The following is a 19,209-nucleotide window of genomic DNA, read 5'->3' as shown; positions in this document are numbered from 1 at the left end:
TAAATGGCTGTAAATTGAGGTGGTGGTGCCAATGAAAATAACGCTCTCTTTATTCTGTTTACCACTTCCTATGTTGGCCAGAGGGGGGCGCCAACGTCATCACAAACTGTGGCTGCTTTAAATGTCGAATGCCTTAAATGAAAAAAAGTGCCTTCACATGCATAACGAAAAGAAGATCCTTTCATTTCCTGCTGTCAGAGACACTTTACACCACGCAATTAGAAACTTGGATTTGTTCATCATCTCCACCCATGCCCCAAGTCTATCCCTGCCCTCTGTCCTGGACCAGAGCCATTGCAGGAGAACTGCTGCAAAGCAACAACAACAAAAACTGCAAGGCAAACAGACTGCAGACCAGCTATTTATTTGGTGATGTCACTCATGATGACCCGGACACCAAAAGTCAGTTTTTTTTCTGCCAAAATCCAGAATGAAGAACATTGATTGTGAAGGTAAATCCTGGAGCACAGTATGACTCTGGGTGTGAAAGCAGCTGTGAGCGTTGTTGTGTGACATAATTTCCTGGTGTTTGTGGTGGATTCACGCAGAAGTGTGCGTGCGCTGATGATGACAAATCAGTGCAAGAGTCTCCATATGGAGGTAGGAAAATGTTTTTACTCTGTTTATATAAAGTATGATTTTACCATAATGATTCATGTTTGCAGGTATGTGTGTGTGTGTGTGTGTGTGTGTGGGGGGGGGGTTATATAAGCTGTGTGATGAAATGACGTATCAACAATTAATGTGCGGCTGTGCGGCTGCCATCACTCTCTCACACCACTTTTTTTCTCTCTCTGATTTATGATGCGTATGTAATTTGACACATCTGCTTAATAGCAAAAAATGATGTGCGTGAAACCTCGAACCGAGCCCAGATGTACCCCGTACGTGCAGGCAGATACATGCCAAAGTACAGAGATTCCTTCTATCTACATACCTCGGCAGTTTGAACAAGAGCACACAGGCAGAGAAAAAAATCATTTTCTGCCAGAAAACTATTTTACATCTGCACATTTATTTCATAAACCACAAACCAGTAGCTTGTGGATTGTCACCACCAATTACCTACACAAGTACTAATTCTTGAATGTTGTTTAGGACGATTGACCAAACAAGAGAATCATTTTCTTTTGAGGGTTTAAAGAATAAACTCTCAGGCTGCCTTCATGATTTGTTGAGAATATGAGAAGAATGAAAATCTTACAGTCTACTTAAGAGTTTGTGCATTGCTCCCGGATTGTAATCATCGCATCATATATGAACTCAGCTGGTAACTGTGTTACACGTTTGCAACAGTTTGATGGTTGTAATCAACTGAATGATATACACTGCTAAAAAATAAAAAGGAACACTAAAATAACATCCTAGATCTGAATGAATGAAATATTAAATACTTTGTTCTTTACATAGTTGAATGTGCTGAAAACAAAATCACACAAAAATTATCAATGGGAATCAAATTTATTAACCCATGGAGGTCTGGATTTGGAGTCACACTCAAAATTAAAGTGGAAAAACACGCTACAGGCTGATTCAACTTTGATGTAATGTCCTTAAAACAAGACAAAATGAGGCTCAGTAGTGTGTGTGGCCTCCACGCGCCTGTATGACCTCCCTACAACGACTGACGGATGGTCTCCTGAGGGATCTCCTCCCAGGCCTTGACGAAAGCATCCGCCAACTCCTGGACAGTCTGTGGTGCAATGTGGCGCTGGTGGATGGAGCGAGAGATGTCCCAGATGTGCTCAGTTGGATTCAGGACTGGGGAACGGGCGGGCCAGTCCATAGCATCAAAGCCTTTGTCTTGCAGGAAATGCTGACACACTCCAGCCACATGAGGTCTAGCATTGTCTTGCATTAGGAGGAACCCAGGGCCAACCGCACCAGCATATGGTCTCACAATGGGTCTGAGGATCTCATCTCAGTACCTAATGGCAGTCAGGCTACCTCTGGCGAGCACATGGAGGGCTGTGCGGCCCCCAAAGAAATGCTACCCCACACCATTACTGACCCACTGCCAAACCGGTCATGCTGGAGGGTGTTGCAGGCAGCAGAACGTTCTTCATGGCGTCTCCAGACTCTGTCACATGTCACAATGCCAAACGTCCTGCACGGTGTTGGGCTGTAAGCACAAACCCCACCTGTGGACGCTGGGCCCTCATATCACCCTCTGTCTCTGACCATTCGAGCAGACACATGCACATTTGTGGCCTGCTGGAGGTCATTTTGTAGGGCTCTGGCAGTGCTCCTCCTTTTCCTCCTTGCACAAAAACGGAGGTAGCGGCCCTGCTGCTGGGTTGTTGCCCTCCTACGGCCTCCTCCACATCTCCTGATGTACTGGCCTGTCTCCTGGTAGCGCCTCCATGCTCTGGACACTACACTGACAGACACAGCAAACCTTCTTGCCGCAGCTTGCATTGATGTGCCATCCTGGATGAGCTGCACTACCTGAGCCTGACTTGTGTGGTCTGTCGACTCCGTCTCATGCTACCACTTGAGTGAAAGCACCACCAGCATTCAAAAATGACCAAAACATCAGCCAGAAAGCATAGCATGGGCCGCCCTATTATGTTTTTTCCACCTGTTGTCTGGTCCATTTGCACAACAGCAGGTGAAATTGACTGTCAATCAGTGTTGCTTCCTAAGTGGACAGTTTGATTTCACAGAAGTGTGACTGACTTGGAGTTACATTGTGTTGTTTAAGTGTTCCCTTTATTTTTTTGAGCAGTGTATAAGTTTAGTTTGTTGTTGCGTAAATCTTTCACTCTCTCCAAATGGTCAGTGTTGAAGCAGTCAGGAATTTGTTGGGCTCATTACAGTGACGGTACAATGCCGTCGTTGTAAATTCAGTATGAACATTAGGAGGTGAATGTTTTTGTGGCTCAGCGTAGACAAAGTGTGACACGAGCGTTTATTTTCAAATAATTTGCTCATGTAACTGACACTCCCCATCGAATTGCTGAAGCAACTAATAACCTTTAATTATCACCTGGAAAATATGACACATTAATTTGCCCAAAGCATTAAAAATGTTCCATGCGTCACTTATCAGCTCGATGATCATCCAGTCAGTTTGAACATGCAAATGTCTTTGGGATCTTTGACTTTATGGACGACACCCAATCGCACTGCCTTTAAAGTTTCTTGTTTTTCAGGGTTGTCTTGGCCGGCTGTAATTGTTTTATGGTGCTGTTTTGTCCAGGTGTCCCTCGTAAAAGAGATCACTGATCTCCCCAGACCGAGCGATCAAGCAGCTCGGAGGCAGCGCTATACCACACACACACACACACACACACACGCACACGCACACGCACGCACACACACACACACACACGTGGGCGTGTGCATGCTACAGATGCATGCATGCCACACACACAGGGACTCCTGCACACTACACACGCAGGGAATAATGGCCTATATCCACTATATACTGAACATGCTTTTTGGCAAAAACCTGTCATAACAGAACTGTGGTTTATAACTCCATACGATCCGCAGAGTCCCTTTCTACTTTAAAGGGACTTTTGAAGACTCAACTGTTCAGGGCACTGAGCGAGAGCCTAAGGACAGAGGATTTTATATCGTGTTACAGATTGTAAAACACCCTGAGGTGAATCCTTACTTGTAGTTTTGGGCTTTGTGTGTCAGCGGACAGTGCAGTGGGTCAAAGGCAAACACACTTAACACACACTTAACACACACTTAACACACACTTCAACTTGAAATGACACAAAGATCCCAATTTCTCATTAATTAAGAATGATTTCAGCTTTTACATTCTTGAACCACAATTGACACAGCACTGTTTCAGTGATACATAGATGGTTCCATTATAGTACAGGTAAATTACATTGTGCAGGTGTATTAGGGATATTATCCATCCATCCATCGTCATCTTCCGCTTATTCCTACACATTAAGGGTCGCGGGGGGGCTGGAGCCTATCCCAGCGTCAACGGGCGAGAGGGGGGGTTCACCCTGGACAGGTTGCCAGTTCATCACAGGGCCAACATAGAGAGACGAACAAACATTCACTCTCACAGTCACACCTACAGTCAATTTAGAGTATCAATCAGCCTCGTCCCCAATTGCATGTTTTTGGATGGTGGGAGGAAGCTGGAGTACCAGAGAGAACCCACGCAGACACGGGGAGAACATGCAGACTCCACACAGAAAGATCCCGTGCCTGAGCCGGGACTCGAACCCGAAACCTTCTTGCTGTGAGGCCACAGTGCTGACCACTGCACCACTAGGGATATTATCATTATTTCTTAATTCGTTATCTATTTTTATCTAGATTGCCCTCCTGCGTGACCTCTTTCTGGTTCTGTATAAATGGACATAGTTGAATCAGAATAGACGTGAGGTACAACTATTTGGTATGCACAGGGGAAAAATGGAACTGTTTTTATGTCAGTGACATGCAAACCTTTGTACAGTCTACAAAAATAGATGAAACCTATCACAAAAACTGGCATCAGCAGAGATATAGCAAGACCATTAATGGATTATAAAACCACAACTTCATGCTTATTTAATGTCAATCAGAAGGTTAGTACTGCCCTCTACAGGCATATGCTTTAAGTGCAGGAGCTTTCCAGAAGTGACGGACTTCTCCTTGGGTGGAGGCCCACCCAGACTATCATCTACACCCTGTACACAGATAGAATACCTGTGTAAAATGATAAGGTCACGATGCACCGGTCCTTTAGAGACTGTTTCTGATGTGACACACCAGTTCTGGAGCAAATCTAGGTTTAGTCCTGGTCCAAAGCCAGTGTCTGGCTTCAGGGGTAAAGGACATCCACCACTAGAGGGTGGTCAAACCACAGTCCTTTCCATGTTGTCCAGGCAGCTACGCATCTACGTATCATGTCAAAACTCAATCTAACATGTACATTTATAATAATGCACCAAGTGTTTTCCCATGCAAAAAATCCAAAACCCAAAGACATCTGGCTCAAATATAAGTTTTAATCGTGGTTTTGCTGGGATGTACATGAGAATGTGTTGTTCAAACATTCACCGTATAAACATTCTGTTCATATTAGCAGAAAGTGAAACTAGACCAAGTCGGTGAGGCTGGATCGAGGAGACGTGGTGGCATCTGTCATGGTGAGGAACTCAACCCAGTTCTGACAGAAGCCACGTGAATACTCCCCCGTGTCAACGACCAGTCCCCACAGGCGGCTCTGGCCCCTTTTGTTCCTCAGAGCCAGCTGGGCCTCTCGCTCTGTCACATTGAAACTGATGTTCAGAACTTGAACCAACAACAGGTAAAACAGCCCCCCAGTGACGATGATGCTGTACCACGCGCAGGTGAAGCAAAGTGCTGTGCTGGGAATATGAGGAGAGAGAGAAATGTAACTTTACAACCACACAGTGTAGTTTAAAGTCCTTTCTCCTTGAACTAGGTCACAGTCTTAAGCTGTTCTCTTGAGCCTGAAAGACCTGCTAATCTATTAGTTTTTTTTGTAAAATTGTGTGTGTGTGTGTGTGTGTGTGTGTGTGTGTGTGTGTGTGTGTGTGTGTGTGTGTTATGTAGGGGCAGCAGAAACAAGTTGTGATCACTGACTTGGTGCCAACAGAAGCGTATTTTTCTCCAGCAACCGTGGAGCAACATTATTATTCAATTGTAGTTTAAAGTTTTTTTTAGATTTAGATTGAACTCTTAGATCTACATTTGCCATTTAAATCTATACTCAACATTTATGTTTAAACCTAAAACTTAGATTTAGATTTAACATGTATATATTTAGATTTAGAGTTCATTCCTCAGATTATGATTTAAGATTTAATTTTCTTTCACACATGAAAATATTTTTAAGACTTTATGTTTTAACTGTATTGAAAATGAACTAAGACCTAAAAATATATCAGTTTGAAAAGAGTAGTCAAGTTCCTGCCATCTCACCCATACGGCTGGATAAAGAAGATATTGATTCCACCAGATGACGTCCTTGAGAGTTTGCAAACTGATGTTTTTGGACTGCTTTGTTGTTATTTGTAGTTGTTGGCTACAAGGTGCAATTAGCCTCGAGCTAAATATACTTGGCTGGCTCTTTCTGCATTTTGGAGTCACAAAGTAGTGATACAGTGTTGAAAAAGTCTTATTTGTGTGTACTCGAAATGCAAAATACATTTTTTTGGGTGAACTAGCCCTTTAATGAAAGCGCACTTGTTCATTAGTGTGTTTAGCTACATTCCTAACGAGACAGTAGGAAGCAAAGAAAGAACGAGAGAGGGATGTGACGATTACGGGCCAAACATTTACACTTTCATATTCAGTGGAATTTTGACTTCACATGCACATACTGTATAGACATTTAGGAACCCACCTGGACTGAGAGTAGGCGCCGGGGCAGTAGAAGAGAGCGGTCATCAGGTACTGTTGAGGACAGAGGCTGTGGAGCACCAAACTGATCCCATACAGAGACGTCAGCACGAACACAGAGAGGGTCAGCAGGAAGCTGCGATGGTTGTCCAGGCCAACACAGCTGTTTATCCTACACAAAACAAGGCAGACACAAACAAACCAGCTGATCTGATTGGCTACAACTGTTCCTAAAGTGAAATGACGCAAAAACAAGGCTTTCAACCCGGTTTCATTCCCACCACACAAGAAGGTTGTGGGTTTTTTGTTTTTGTGTGTCTGGATTTTGCAAAACCTATGAGGCCAAATTTCACCAAACTTTGTGCACCTGATTACATTTTGGGGCAAATCCGATTAACATTGATTTGGCGTCTCTGTGTGCCCACTAGTTTGTAGGTTTTTTTCAACAACAACTTCTTGTTTCTCTATCCTCTCCAAATAAAATCTCCTCATTTTAACCTGGACATTGTTCCCCCTGACGATTTCAAATCTCCTATCTTCTTAGCTTCCTGTCCAAACAACTAACAATGCGCTGTTTGTAGATCAGAAGTACGACTGTGGTCTAACTGTAGTTTCTCCACTGAGGAGGAAAACAGGAAGTAACTTCAGAGGACATTATTAATGGTGCACGTGTGAGCTGTTGTGAATGCACCGTGCTGAATATTGCTTCCCCACAGTAAATATACATGCATGTTGAATATGACCCACCAGATACAGTGATGATCCAGACGCTGGACGCAGGATCCACAGGTTCGACAATGTCCTGCCCGTGGGGGTCGCAGTATTTTGCATACAGAGCACCTGCTCCATTTTGCTTTCAGGGGCTCTTTTTCTGTTCCTAAGACGGGGGCCTCTGTATTGGACTCCTGACTCTGACTGTGTCCCTCAGATAGGGTGGTCGTGACAAATCCTGGGCCCCTCTTGGTGTGAATAAGAGAGACAATAGTGAGAATCATCCCAGCTGTCACGGTGCACACCTGCAGCTGGCTGACGTCCCCTCGAGGTAGAATCTCTGTGATGAAGAGGTAATACATGTAGGCCAGGGAGTAGAGGGCAAGGGTGAGGAAGAAGAGGGTGCGTCTCTTCTTTCGGTGAGTAGCGTAGTAGTACCAGAGTACCAGGCCGGGCAGCATGGTCAGGATAGTGACGCCCAGCAGGTAGTGCAGAGAGGCCACCCTCAGCAGGAGAGGCAGCAGGACCAGCGCCGGGATCATAGAGATCTCCAGGTTGTCGATCACAGCCCCGAGCACAGCAGACTGACATCCGCCTTTGGAGGGTTTGTCTTTCAGCCATCTACAGAGGACAGCAGGCATTGGGTCACATTCACTCATTAAAGATGTAATGAAGTTGTATTCTGCTTTACAAAACACTTTACATTCATACTTTTATGGCATAAATAGAAATACTTTATTTTACTCTTTAATCTGTAGGAAATCTTTCATATTGAACTGAAATCTAAAGGCTGGACTAACCCTGTAGGGGGTCAAAAATGAGCTGTGGGCCCACCCAACCACAGACTGTATATAAAGATCTCCACTTCCTCCCATTGTACCAAAAAACAAAAATTCAGTCAAAATGTCCTGGATACAGGCGCTGCCATCTTGAAATGGTGACATTATTTGGAGCCAGAGCGATCGGAGGATGGAGGCGCGGTATCGAGGTCCCACTTGATTCAATGGCGAGCGATCGATTCACTGCAGAACAATTCATGTTTACAGGTTGAAACAGACAATCACGGTTACAAGGAGTTAATCTTGTCTTGAGGTTCTCAGATTCTTCACGCTGAGCTGCTGTCAATCACAAAGTCACACCTGTTTGACATGTTTATATGGCATAATCATTCAAAGTCTATCATTGAAATTAACACTTGCCTTAAATGACAGAAATATTTGGAAAATTATTTTACACCAGTATTTTTAGTTTAACGTGGACGAGTTATGACCTATACTCCAACCTACCACTAGGGTGCAGCAAAGATGTATTGGCTTCACTTTTGGGGAGCTGTGACATCGTCCATCTTTATATACAGTCTCTGGGCCAACATTGTGTAATATTACAGACATGAGCGATTTTCTAGCTCTTACAGTGGAACCAAAAGAATGTTGACTCGATGAAAGACCAGCAAACTAATGTGATGGGTGAACCTGAGTGCCGCAAAGGTTCCAAACATGACTGGAGAGAGAAGAAGCCGGCGCAGTGTTTGAACTAAGTGCACTATGCTGTTTTGTTTTGTTTTCTTCCGTTTTGCAGTATTTATTTTAACAAAACGAACACCCGTCCTCATACCTGTTAAAGGCTTCATCCAGATCTTCACAGTCACAGCAACATCCACACTGGCAGAAATCACACTCACAGCAACACAGAGGCTCATCCGGCTCTGGAGGCTTTAACTTCTCCCATTTCATAATGGCCTGCTAAACTCTGTCATTTCAACACAAAAGCCAGCGTTTAAAAAGTAGCAGTACCACTGCATAAAAGAGAGTAGACAAATAACAATCCTCAGATCTAAAAGAGGTTTATTGATTTTGAAGTTACTTCCTCTTATGGGCGGCTGATATTCTGCTGTTGTAACCGTGCGGTTACTGTTAAGTACACACATGCGCGCGCATACACACACAGAGAAACACAGACACACAGACACACACACAGACACACACACACACACACACACACACACACACACACACACACACACACACACACACACACACAAACACTTTACTTACATCCATCCATATCCTAAAGACTTACTCCAGCAGCTTTACTTTAATATCAAGGTTGGGAACCCTTGGGAGGTTGTGAGCGGCTCCAAAAATGACTTACAGGAATTTTTAAAAAAGGATTGCAGGATCAGAAGGAACACTAAAACCACAATAATAAAAAATAGCAGGTCAATGGACTGTTTTTTGCATATTGATTATATTATTTGTATGTTTCAACCACTGCCAGGAATTGTTGGCATCGTTAGTCTGTGGCAGCTTCATTTTGGGGGTCCTGAGCTGAAATGTTGGGAAGCTTTGCCTTAAAATACTTTTTAAACATGAAAATTAAATAATTTATATCAGTCATATTTTCTGTACCAAAAATTAAGGAGAAGAACTGACCTAATGTATGGATCTCTGCCCTGATTGGGAGGCAGTGGTGATAATGATAATGATAATTAGAACAAGAATTCAATCCATGTTTGCAAGCATGACTGCGAGTCTAAGACACACAAAACCTCATGACAGCGGCAGTGCACGAACAACGTCAGCTGCTTATTAAAGTTTAATCACCCTATAAGCTCCGCGTAAAGAAGATGTGTAAAACCACAGTGTGCTGTAACAGTGCAGTATTACACAGATTAGTACAGGGTGTCTGCAACATCTTCAGTTTCTTTTAAGATGGTGGAATTTTAATTATTTCTATAATCAGACCTGTTAATCCCCGAGAGTTTCTAATGTAATTTGTTGAAACAAGGACACCGTGTCTGTAGGGACTAACTATCTGGGCCAGCAAATCCAAGTGCTCAACACTTCGAGACCAGTTATCATCCGTTATTATTTTAGTCTGTTTTATAGCCTTGTCATATGGTTGGTAGAGTCTACATATAAATACATTGCTAGAATATATATATATATAAACTATAGATAACGTATAGCGACAGCCACAGGTGTGACTTTCAACTGCGACATGTACTCATGTTATCCACCAATATTTGACCTATTTCATATGTTCAAGATATGTTCAAAGAAAAATGTCTTCTCTCAAAGTCAAGCTGAAACTTTGCTCCTTTAACTTACCTTTTCATTCCACAACAAAAACAGAAATCATCAATAAATGTGGGATGATGTATCAGAATTCAAAAATGCTATTTCCAGACTACCAGTCTTTAGAGAAAAAAAATTCAATAAAAAAAAAAAAAGTCATCGTGATTGAGAAGAAAAAAAGAAAAGAAAAAAGTAGTTCAGTTTGTCATTAGTCATGTGTGGTGAAAAAGGAAATTGGCATGTTTCTGCCCTGGCGGTTTTGGACGTGACACCGTATCAGCGCTCTGAGATGGTTGTCATTTTTTGGATTCCCAGGGTGAGGGGGGTCCCAGCAGAACTTCTGACCACTGCTTTGCACCGCTTTGATTCATCTGTGAACACGATCCTCCGCACATATCATTAAATAGTTCACAAGTTGTTCTCCTGCATACTTAGCCTACTTTCAAGCCATTCCAGGTTTGAATCTTGGCGTGCTTGGTAAATACAGACCACCAGCCTGGAGCGTTCCTCGTCTCTTCTCCCCTCACAGCTGAAGGTCTACGTTGAGGTTTCCAAAAACTGTAGTCCTGATAATCCACACTGAGCCAGACAAGGGTGGGTATGAGAAACATGACAGGAGCACGTAGATAAGAGAGTGTGTTTGATGATCCACGGGAGACGCCCCACCCTCAGGGATCAGATTTCCTCCCACAAGCAACCTGACCTTGCTGCTCACTCACAGAGAACTCTAGAAGTGTGTGTGTGTGTGTGTGTGTGTGTGTGTGTGTGTGTGTGTGTGTGTGTGTGTGTGTGTGTGTGTGTTGGGGAGGGGGGGTAAACCTAGAGAGTTGCAATTCATCTGAGCCAGTCTTCCTATACGTTAGACTCATGTTTGACAACACTGAGCATGTGGTAAGTGGGCATCAGTGCAGGGTCACATCAGCTCCCCTGCATCTATTAGGATTCACAGTCTCTGAGGTCACTTTGGTAAGTGCATGAATTGGGCCTGAACTAAAAACACAAATAATGTGTGTTTTTTATGAAGTTAGCCAGCTAATACCGAAAAATCCAATACTTATGGTTGTTGATGTTTGATTAGAACTAGAAAAAATGGTTAAAACACAACAAAAAACACACAAGATTAAACTGTTGTTATTTATGGATTTTACAAGGGAACCACATATAGTTTGTTCACACACACACACACACACACACAAAGTCATTACACATCAACAGCAGGTGCATTAGAAGCTGAAGGTGGAGGAAGGGAGGTACTCCGAGATCAGTGGAACCTCTTAATGTCCACATGAGCGAAGGTCTGGATGGACTCAATCAATGCAGAGAGAAGATGCTGCTGCAGCTGCTGTGGTAACTCTTCCATTAGTCCTGATGGAGGCCGGAACCTGAGATCTGAATTGGCTCTAATCTGTTTTAGAGGAATCACTGCTGCCAGTTGTAGAGACTGAACCAGCAGCGCATACTGATGATGAGGATGACGATGATGATGATGCTTCAGATGCTGCATGTGTGAAGAAGGAGAGACAACGCAGACTGGGCTGTGTCTGCTTGGATCTGTTTGAAGTTGGTCAACCTACTGCCAATATTCTAACGCTGCAGTGTATCGTATTGTTACAGGGTTCATACAATGATCTCACTGTAGTTCACAACAGATGGAATTGGTGACAGATTCACATTGCTACTTCCAGCTCGCCCTCTGCTGCCACTGTGGAAAAATAATTTAATAGTCAGATCATCCTTTCATGACTCTCTGAATATTGTAAGACTGAGTAGATGTAGGTCTGGTTTGTTTGTGTGACACTCAAAACAATCCACCGTTTTACAGCCGTCAGTCCAGATAGACAGGGTTGCCTTGCGTTAGCAGTGGATCGTGGTAATCGTCACCAACAGGAGATGGAAACAAAAGTGCTGCATCCTAAGTAATACGATGAAGAAATATGCGATATATATTTCTAAATATCTACTTCTTCTGATTGTTTTTTTTCTGTTCAATAACCCAACATCCATCCATTTTCTACCGCTTATCCTGTTAAGGGTTGTGTGTGTGTGTGTGTGTGTGTGTGTGTGTGTGTGTGTGTGTGTGTGTGTGTGTGTGCCTGGAGCCTCTCCAAATGGCGAGAGGCGGGGTTCACCCTGGACAGGTGCATAATTCGTATTTACACTTATAAGGCACATTTGTAATTCTTTATATGTTTTGAATTCATATGTATTATACAAAATGTGTGAATTAAATTTAAAAAAAAAGCAAAAAGACAAAGAGACGACACGTTGGATTAAATCTCCCACACCTCATTACCTTTAGTAGTGTCTTTATATTTGTTTCAGGACAAAGAATTGTACAATCAACAGCGAAACATCTTTTACAACACAATTCTAACTCACTCATTCATTCACATTTTACACATAATATCAAGTATACAGTCCACGATATCACGCTTTAGAGGTAAGAGGTGGAAGAATGCCTTGACCCCCCCAGCACAGTTCATATGTCCCTTTAAGTTCATGATCTCAACTGATCACCACCATCTTTGTTGCAGCTCATTTTTAAGTGCAAGTTTACTTTTAACCACAACATGATGGTGTAGTGACCAGTACTGACGTGTGCTGAGTAATCCAGATTTACAGGTGTCTGGGTGGATTACCGTACCGTCTCAATTTGTGCAGCTTGTGGAATGTTAAGGGGAATAAACACACCGGCTGTTCAGCGTTGCACTGCTCCAGGGTATTTGCTAGAGGGCTGTGGAGGTGAATAACTCATTCTTCCAGGGACCTGAAGGCGTTCTGCATGTCCTCCAGGAGCTGGGCGTAGTCGGCTTTGATTTTAGCTTCGCCGTCCTTGACAGGGTCCTGAACAAACACATCAGCAGTTTAATAATGAAAGATGGTCATATGTCAAACTGTCTTGGTTCCTAAAATCTAATCATGTACCTTGAACTTCATGGAGCTGATCTTATACAGGATCTCTCCCATGTGCTCCCGGATCATAGCCCAGGTGATCTTGTTGTCGCTCTGAGCTGTGGACTCGACTGCGTGTCGGGCCATGTCGTAGAAGGCAATCATGTTTGACAGGATGCCAACGGTCTTGTAGAAGGGGCAGAACCTGTCAGATGGGACAGAGGGAGGTGTGAAAACATCTGCCGTTCCTGTGATGAGTCGTCCCACGTCAAACTGATGTAGCACGTTAGCTAATCATCTCGATGCTTCAGTTAAGTTTCTCTTAAGGTTTCTACTTTACATTTAACGAGCAAGCAAAGCCTTATTTCATTTCAGGTGGAATCACATCAGCTAACATGAAAGTTACAGTCACAAAACAATTTGGACATAAGTACGCACAGATAATAATACTAATGGCAAGAGGCAACAAAAGAAGGAAAGGAGACAAAGTGGAGCAAAACTGTCACAAAAGTGACAATAAAGTTGAGATCAAATCATTTAAAGCACAACAAAAACAAAACAAAAAAGAAAACCCAAGTTCCTCCACCTGTCATAGGGGGTGTAACCGTTCTGCTGCAGGAAGTCGTCCTTAATGAGCTTCGCAACTTCCAAAGTGATCTTGTCACTTTCAGCCAAAGAAGCCTGTGAACAAATCCAGAGCAACAACTGATCTCTTCAAGAATGGCTGACTTGGCAGGTTAGCATGCTAATCGAATGCTACACTATTTTATACAAAATCATAAGCCCCAATTAACTGCCTGTAAAAATCCGTGAAACTTCTTTGTTCCAAGCACTTGTTATTTTTGCATTCCTGATGTTTTGATTTGAAACAGTTCCACCGCGTACTTCACCTTGCCGACGAGCTGCACGATCTCGGCCAGGTCCTCCTCCTCCTGTAGAATCTCCTTGGATTTTGTTCGTAAAGGCACAAACTCGGGGAAGTGCTTATCATAGTATTCATCCAGAGCTCGCGTGTACTTGCTGTAGCTGATCAGCCAGTTAACAGACGGGAAATGTTTTCTCTGAGCCAGCTTCTTATCCAACCCCCAGAACACCTGACAAGAGGAGTCAAGAACGAGGAAAAGACTCACACACAGACAGAAGAGTGGTGGAGGTGAAGGGAACATAAAATACCTGTCACCTACCTGAACGATTCCCAGAGTGGCTGAGGTGACCGGGTCTGAAAAGTCTCCACCAGGGGGCGACACACTGGGAGGAAATCATTACATTAAAGGAGAAGTCAGCTTCAGAACTGACAAGGTGTCATGCATGTAAGGCAGGTTTCTTGTTCTCCTTGAGCAGATTTTTAAGGTAATCATCCCTGTGGTCCCTGAAGACTGAGATGGAGGAGATTTTATTTGACTTGCCACTTCTGAATTCCTTCCCCTTTGGGTTTATGAATGCAGTACACATTTGAGCCACAAGAGGGAGCTTATCACTTTAGTTGTCTGCCAGAAATGTCTGCTAAATTTTGCAGCAAACTGGCTTTATCTGCTGATGAACCAATGTATCTACTATAAAATATTCTTAACTGTGCAAATGTCCTATCTGATGACTTAAAATACAAACAATGAGATGGTCTATCAATTCCACCTAAATGCATTTTGCAATGTATTTCAAATCTCTTTAATTTAGAATAAAAAGACATAATTCATCAAACATGTATTTTTGAAATGACTGCTTTACAAGCAGTAAGATAATGCAACTAATTGTTATTAATTATTGTGTGATGCACAGGCACCAAATTTGGCCACAAGCCTCCCCTTTGCACAAATTAGCTCTACTAAAGTTACTGTAAGATGATGGACCCACAATTTTGCACAAGTCTAAAATAAAGATAGCAAATCAATCAAAGGGGAAAAATAATGGATTCATCAATTATTGGATGATCAACAGGAAACTGTTTTATCATTGAATAAAAGCTGCGATGATTCGACAGTTCATCTGTCAGGATGAGACGTCTGTGTTTAAAAGTTAATTGTGAAACTTCTAAAGGTCGCTGACTCACGCTCCGACGATGCTGACGCTGCCTTCTCTCTCTGGGTTCCCCAGACACTTCACACGTCCAGCTCGTTCATAGAAGGAGGCGAGCCTGGCACCCAGGTAGGCAGGATACCCACTGTCTGCAGACACCACAGAGGAGTGGTTCACCACCTCTCATCTCCTGTCTGACAGTGTCTTTACATGCGACCTGGACTCACCTGCAGGCATTTCAGCCAGTCTTCCAGAGATTTCTCTAAGAGCTTCAGCCCATCGGGAGGTAGAGTCGGCCATCATGCTCACATTATAACCCATATCTCTGAAGTATTCGGACAGTGTGATCCCTGTGGAAGCAGTTTGTTTCTATTTTTAAACTTTTGCTGTACTTTCAGAAGCCACAGTTTAAAAAACTATTCTGAATGTGAGTGCAGGAGAGTTAAGGTAGCTTTGTTTCTACCTGTATAAATGGAGGCCTCTCTGGCAGCCACGGGCATGTTGGAAGTATTAGCGACAAGCGCAGTTCTCTTCATGATGCTCTCGACTTTCCCGTCGACCTCCATCGTCAGCTGTTGGGAGAGTTCACGCTGTGATAGCTGACGGCGACTCAGAGCTGCGCAGAAATCACACACGTGACAATTCACACCATCCACCACACCATCCACCAACCTCTGGGAAATCCCGCAGCACTTCAGACATTTCATTTCCACGCTCTCCGCAGCCGACGTAGATGATGACATCACTGTTAGAGTACTTAGACAGTGACTGAGAGATCACAGTTTTTCCACATCCAAAGGCTCCTGGTATGGCTGTGGTGCCGCCCTGCACACAACTATAAAGCACAGAAGACATCTGCATTAAACCCCAGCCTGGACACACACGAGAATCAATGTAACATCTGCAGTTGGTTTTGATTTTTTTCTTAACTCACGGAAAAAGTGCATCTAGAACTCTCTGGCCAGTCAGCAGCGGATGATTGGCAGGCAGCTTCTCGGTGACGGGGCGGACTTGTCGTACAGGCCACACCTGCACCATGGTGAACTTTTCCTTCATGCCTTCAAAGTCCAGCTCCAGAACCACATCCTGAAGGCAACATGTCACCGTTGGTCACGTGGAACTTTGATTAAACAAATGAATTTCGTGTCAAGATGGACATATGTGCACGTACAGAAATATCGTAGTGTCCCGGTGGGGCCACGTAGGTGACAGTGCCTCTGCTTCGAGGTGGCAGCATCAGCTTGTGCTTTATTAAGGAGTTTTCAAAAACCATCCCATAGATGTCACCACCTGTAATGTGACTGCCAACCTGGAGAAGAGATATCAGGGTCAGAGAAGTTAAAAGTCAGAGGTCACACCAACACTTCCAAAAACAAATAAATTCTCACCCGCAGACTCTGGCCAGGGGTGAACTCCCATTTGCTGTCTCTGTTGAGGGCACCGATGTTTACGCCTCGAGGGATGTAGATGCTTTGAGTGAGGTCATTGATGTCCCTTAGGGGACGCTGGATGCCGTCAAAGATGGAGCCCATGATTCCTGGTCCCAACTCTACAGAGAGGGGTTTACCTGTGCGGAGGACAGGATCACCGACAGACACACCAGCTGTGACCAGATGTTAGGGAAACCTGGGTTCAGACGAACAGGCTTACACACTCAAAATGTCACATGAATGCACATGGATTAGTAATTGTTTTGACAACAACAAAAAGGGCAATACAGCTGGAAATTAAGGATACAAGTCTCCTCATAGACCTGGATAGTCGCCATGTCTCCCTCTAAACGGATGATTTCTCCCACCAGCTCACTGTGGCCGACACGAACCAGCTCGTACATGGCTGCTCCGGCCATCGCTGTGGCTGTCACCACTGTTGGGCAGATAGGTTTACAGGAAAACGCATAGTTTGAGGTGTGTCTAGTTTAGCATTTTTAGCATTCAACCTATGAGACAAGAGGCATTTAAAACACAGAGCTCATTCTTAGAGGTGCTTGAGTACGAGGTTGTCAAAAGCCTCGAGGCTGACATGGCTTTGATTAGTTGATGCTGAGGCCAATACTTAAGTGAGCAGGCTGGCCGATGGCAGATATAAAATGCTGATATCACATTGTTTTGTTGGGGGGGGGGGGGGGGGTTTGCTAAAACAAAACAGTTTAATAAAAACAAATGAGAAACAAAAATTGCACTTGAATGACAATTCCTAAATTTTATGTAGGTAACAACTAAACCCTGTAAACATTTATAAACTTACATAAATACTAGACTTGTAAGCAAGTATGAGCAGGGTCCAAGATCTGTGCAACTCCAAACCTGGTGCTCAGTGGACATGATGCAAGTTGGAGCCCCATTTCATGTTAACAGGTCTATTTGTTGCCAAAGTTCTCAACATCTCTGATTTAGCCGATTGTTTGTTCTCCTTTACCACAGTGCCATCTACCAGCACAAAATTTGGTCCAGGTTTCATTTTAATCAAACCAGCTGTCGCCAATATACACAGCACTTCCTATTTTGACTTACAAACTGTTTTGTTTGTAACTTTTGCATTTTGGAGGTTATCAACATTCTTTTGATACATATTCAAATACAGTCTGTACACACGGTTGGTGAAAAATTTTTTATCCAAAATGGACAAACAGTCTGAAGACGAGTTGTGTACAATTAAGCACCACACCATCACCCAATGATAGACTGGTACCAAATTTGGTGCACATGTTCAGCAGTTCATCTGTAATACCTAGACCAACTTGTTCACTGGGTTGCGTCACACATGTTGCTCCCATTCCCCCAGGCTTGAACTCCTACTATTGAACAGTAGCATCTCTTTTTTTGGTCCCAAAGAGCATAATTTAACACATAAAGATACTTTAACACATATGAGCATCGGAAAATATTTGAAAATAAGATATTTAAATTGTCTCTGTTTTATCTAATAGTCAGGTAACTTCACGCAGCAGCTACGGTCACCTGACTGGAGAATACAGAGTGGTGAAATGGACACAAGGGGCACTAACGTTGTCCTGCAGCAGTCACACTGATGAGGATGCCTGCACGCTGTCTGGAAATAGTTGGGTTTTTTTTTTTTTTAGCAGTCACATGTGTGTAGGCGTATAAACGTGCTGATTTCAATCTCAAAATATGCAAAACAATGCCATTTAGCTATTCAATAAGAGAGACCTGTAATCCATACCTGGTCCAGAAACCCCATGAACGTATCCAAACTGGCTTTCTCGCTCTTCATCCTGAATCTTAGGAAGTTTCGAGGTATCCATCTTGACTGCTTCTGTGCTGAAATAGCCACGTAGTAATGAGCATCATGGTAGAGAATCATGAGTCTGCACCCTAGAATGAGCAGCTCATTGACACCTGAGCACCGTGTGACAGAAACACTGCAGTCCATGAATGACAGCCTGACTGCCGAGTCACGACCAAGGCTGCGGGCTCTAGACCTCGGATGTGAGGGTATTTCCCCTCATAGCGAGTTGAAGACATGGTAACGATACAGTTATGTTAACTGCCTCTGTAAAATATCGCAAAGGATGTATTTGCTAGTCAAAGGGGAGCAATAATTTGTCATAGTTCATTCACACTTAAGCTGATTTGTGCGTGTACACGTATGAGTCAGGTGACTAGCTAGCAAACAAGCTAGCGTTATCATCGTAATACACAGGTTAAAACAAACAATTCACATGCTACATGGCGCTAGAATGGGGGTATTTTTTGTTGATGGGGTGTCAAAATCCATAATTCCTCAAAACTCTCTTTAATTTAATCATCCTACCTTGATGTGTAATGCAGTTCTCCAGGTTTTTCTCTAACGTAGCAGGCTGAGGAGGAGCTCTGCTCTGCTAATCACCTGCCGGACACCGGACAGTCACAGGAAGAAAACATCTCCATTGTGGCTCTAAGGGCTTCCGCCGCCTCGCTAAGATTCTAAATCTAAGGAGCCAAGATGGCTTCCGATGGGTAATAGTTTCTAGTTCGGGATGAAACTATCCGGTCGACACACACCCACTAAGCACTCTACTGACCTCTGCTGGATACATAAACCAGCAAAAACAGCTGTTCAAACTACATGTCTTAATGAATGAATACATTGTTCAATACGGCGCTTCATGTTACTTCCTTCACCTAGTCAACTTATCATTTGAGGCTGTGACAAATAATCTACTGAAAAATGCACTGCAGCT

At 43.4% G+C, this 19,209-nt stretch overlaps 2 protein-coding genes across 2 annotated transcripts; both read right to left on the bottom strand.

The window, feature by feature from the left end:
* Positions 1 to 4,962: 4,962 nt before the first annotated feature.
* On the bottom strand, positions 4,963 to 10,724 carry LOC147248876 (palmitoyltransferase ZDHHC23-A-like). The gene is made up of 5 exons (XM_086226569.1): positions 10,155 to 10,724; positions 8,659 to 8,793; positions 7,081 to 7,665; positions 6,338 to 6,505; positions 4,963 to 5,336 (listed from the first exon to the last, which is right to left on the bottom strand). Exons 2-5 carry the CDS (start codon positions 8,775 to 8,777, stop codon positions 5,063 to 5,065), a joined length of 1,146 nt encoding a protein of 381 aa, XP_086082695.1. The 5' UTR covers positions 8,778 to 8,793; positions 10,155 to 10,724; the 3' UTR covers positions 4,963 to 5,062.
* Positions 10,725 to 12,395: 1,671 nt separating this feature from the next.
* On the bottom strand, positions 12,396 to 18,956 carry LOC147248875 (V-type proton ATPase catalytic subunit A-like). The gene is made up of 15 exons (XM_086225683.1): positions 18,801 to 18,956; positions 18,210 to 18,307; positions 16,764 to 16,892; positions 16,415 to 16,629; positions 16,198 to 16,335; positions 15,961 to 16,112; positions 15,699 to 15,861; positions 15,490 to 15,598; positions 15,254 to 15,376; positions 15,061 to 15,175; positions 14,198 to 14,261; positions 13,904 to 14,107; positions 13,600 to 13,694; positions 13,047 to 13,218; positions 12,396 to 12,965 (listed from the first exon to the last, which is right to left on the bottom strand). Exons 2-15 carry the CDS (start codon positions 18,289 to 18,291, stop codon positions 12,873 to 12,875), a joined length of 1,854 nt encoding a protein of 617 aa, XP_086081809.1. The 5' UTR covers positions 18,292 to 18,307; positions 18,801 to 18,956; the 3' UTR covers positions 12,396 to 12,872.
* Positions 18,957 to 19,209: the final 253 nt, after the last annotated feature.

Source organism: Aulostomus chinensis, chromosome 15 (assembly GCF_037954235.1).
Source record: "Aulostomus chinensis isolate RoL2024-O1b breed Wild chromosome 15, RoL_Achi_v1.0, whole genome shotgun sequence".
Lineage (NCBI taxonomy): Eukaryota > Metazoa > Chordata > Actinopteri > Syngnathiformes > Aulostomidae > Aulostomus > Aulostomus chinensis.
The sequence above is the reverse complement of the archived record's forward strand: the minus strand, read 5'-3'. Positions and strand labels throughout refer to the sequence as shown.

Coding starts and splice junctions, on each gene's coding strand:
- LOC147248876 (XM_086226569.1), bottom strand. CDS start 8,777: ATGAAATGGGAGAAGTTAAAGCCTCCAGAGCCGGATGAGCCTCTGTGT. Junction 7,666..8,658: donor CTGGATGAAGCCTTTAACAG/GTATGAGGACGG, acceptor TGTCCTCTGTAG/ATGGCTGAAAGACAAACCCT. Junction 5,337..6,337: donor GGCGCCTACTCTCAGTCCAG/GTGGGTTCCTAA, acceptor TCATATTCCCAG/CACAGCACTTTGCTTCACCT.
- LOC147248875 (XM_086225683.1), bottom strand. CDS start 18,291: ATGGATACCTCGAAACTTCCTAAGATTCAGGATGAAGAGCGAGAAAGC. Junction 16,630..16,763: donor CCAGGTCTATGAGGAGACTT/GTATCCTTAATT, acceptor ATCTGGTCACAG/CTGGTGTGTCTGTCGGTGAT. Junction 16,336..16,414: donor CCCCTGGCCAGAGTCTGCGG/GTGAGAATTTAT, acceptor TCTCTTCTCCAG/GTTGGCAGTCACATTACAGG.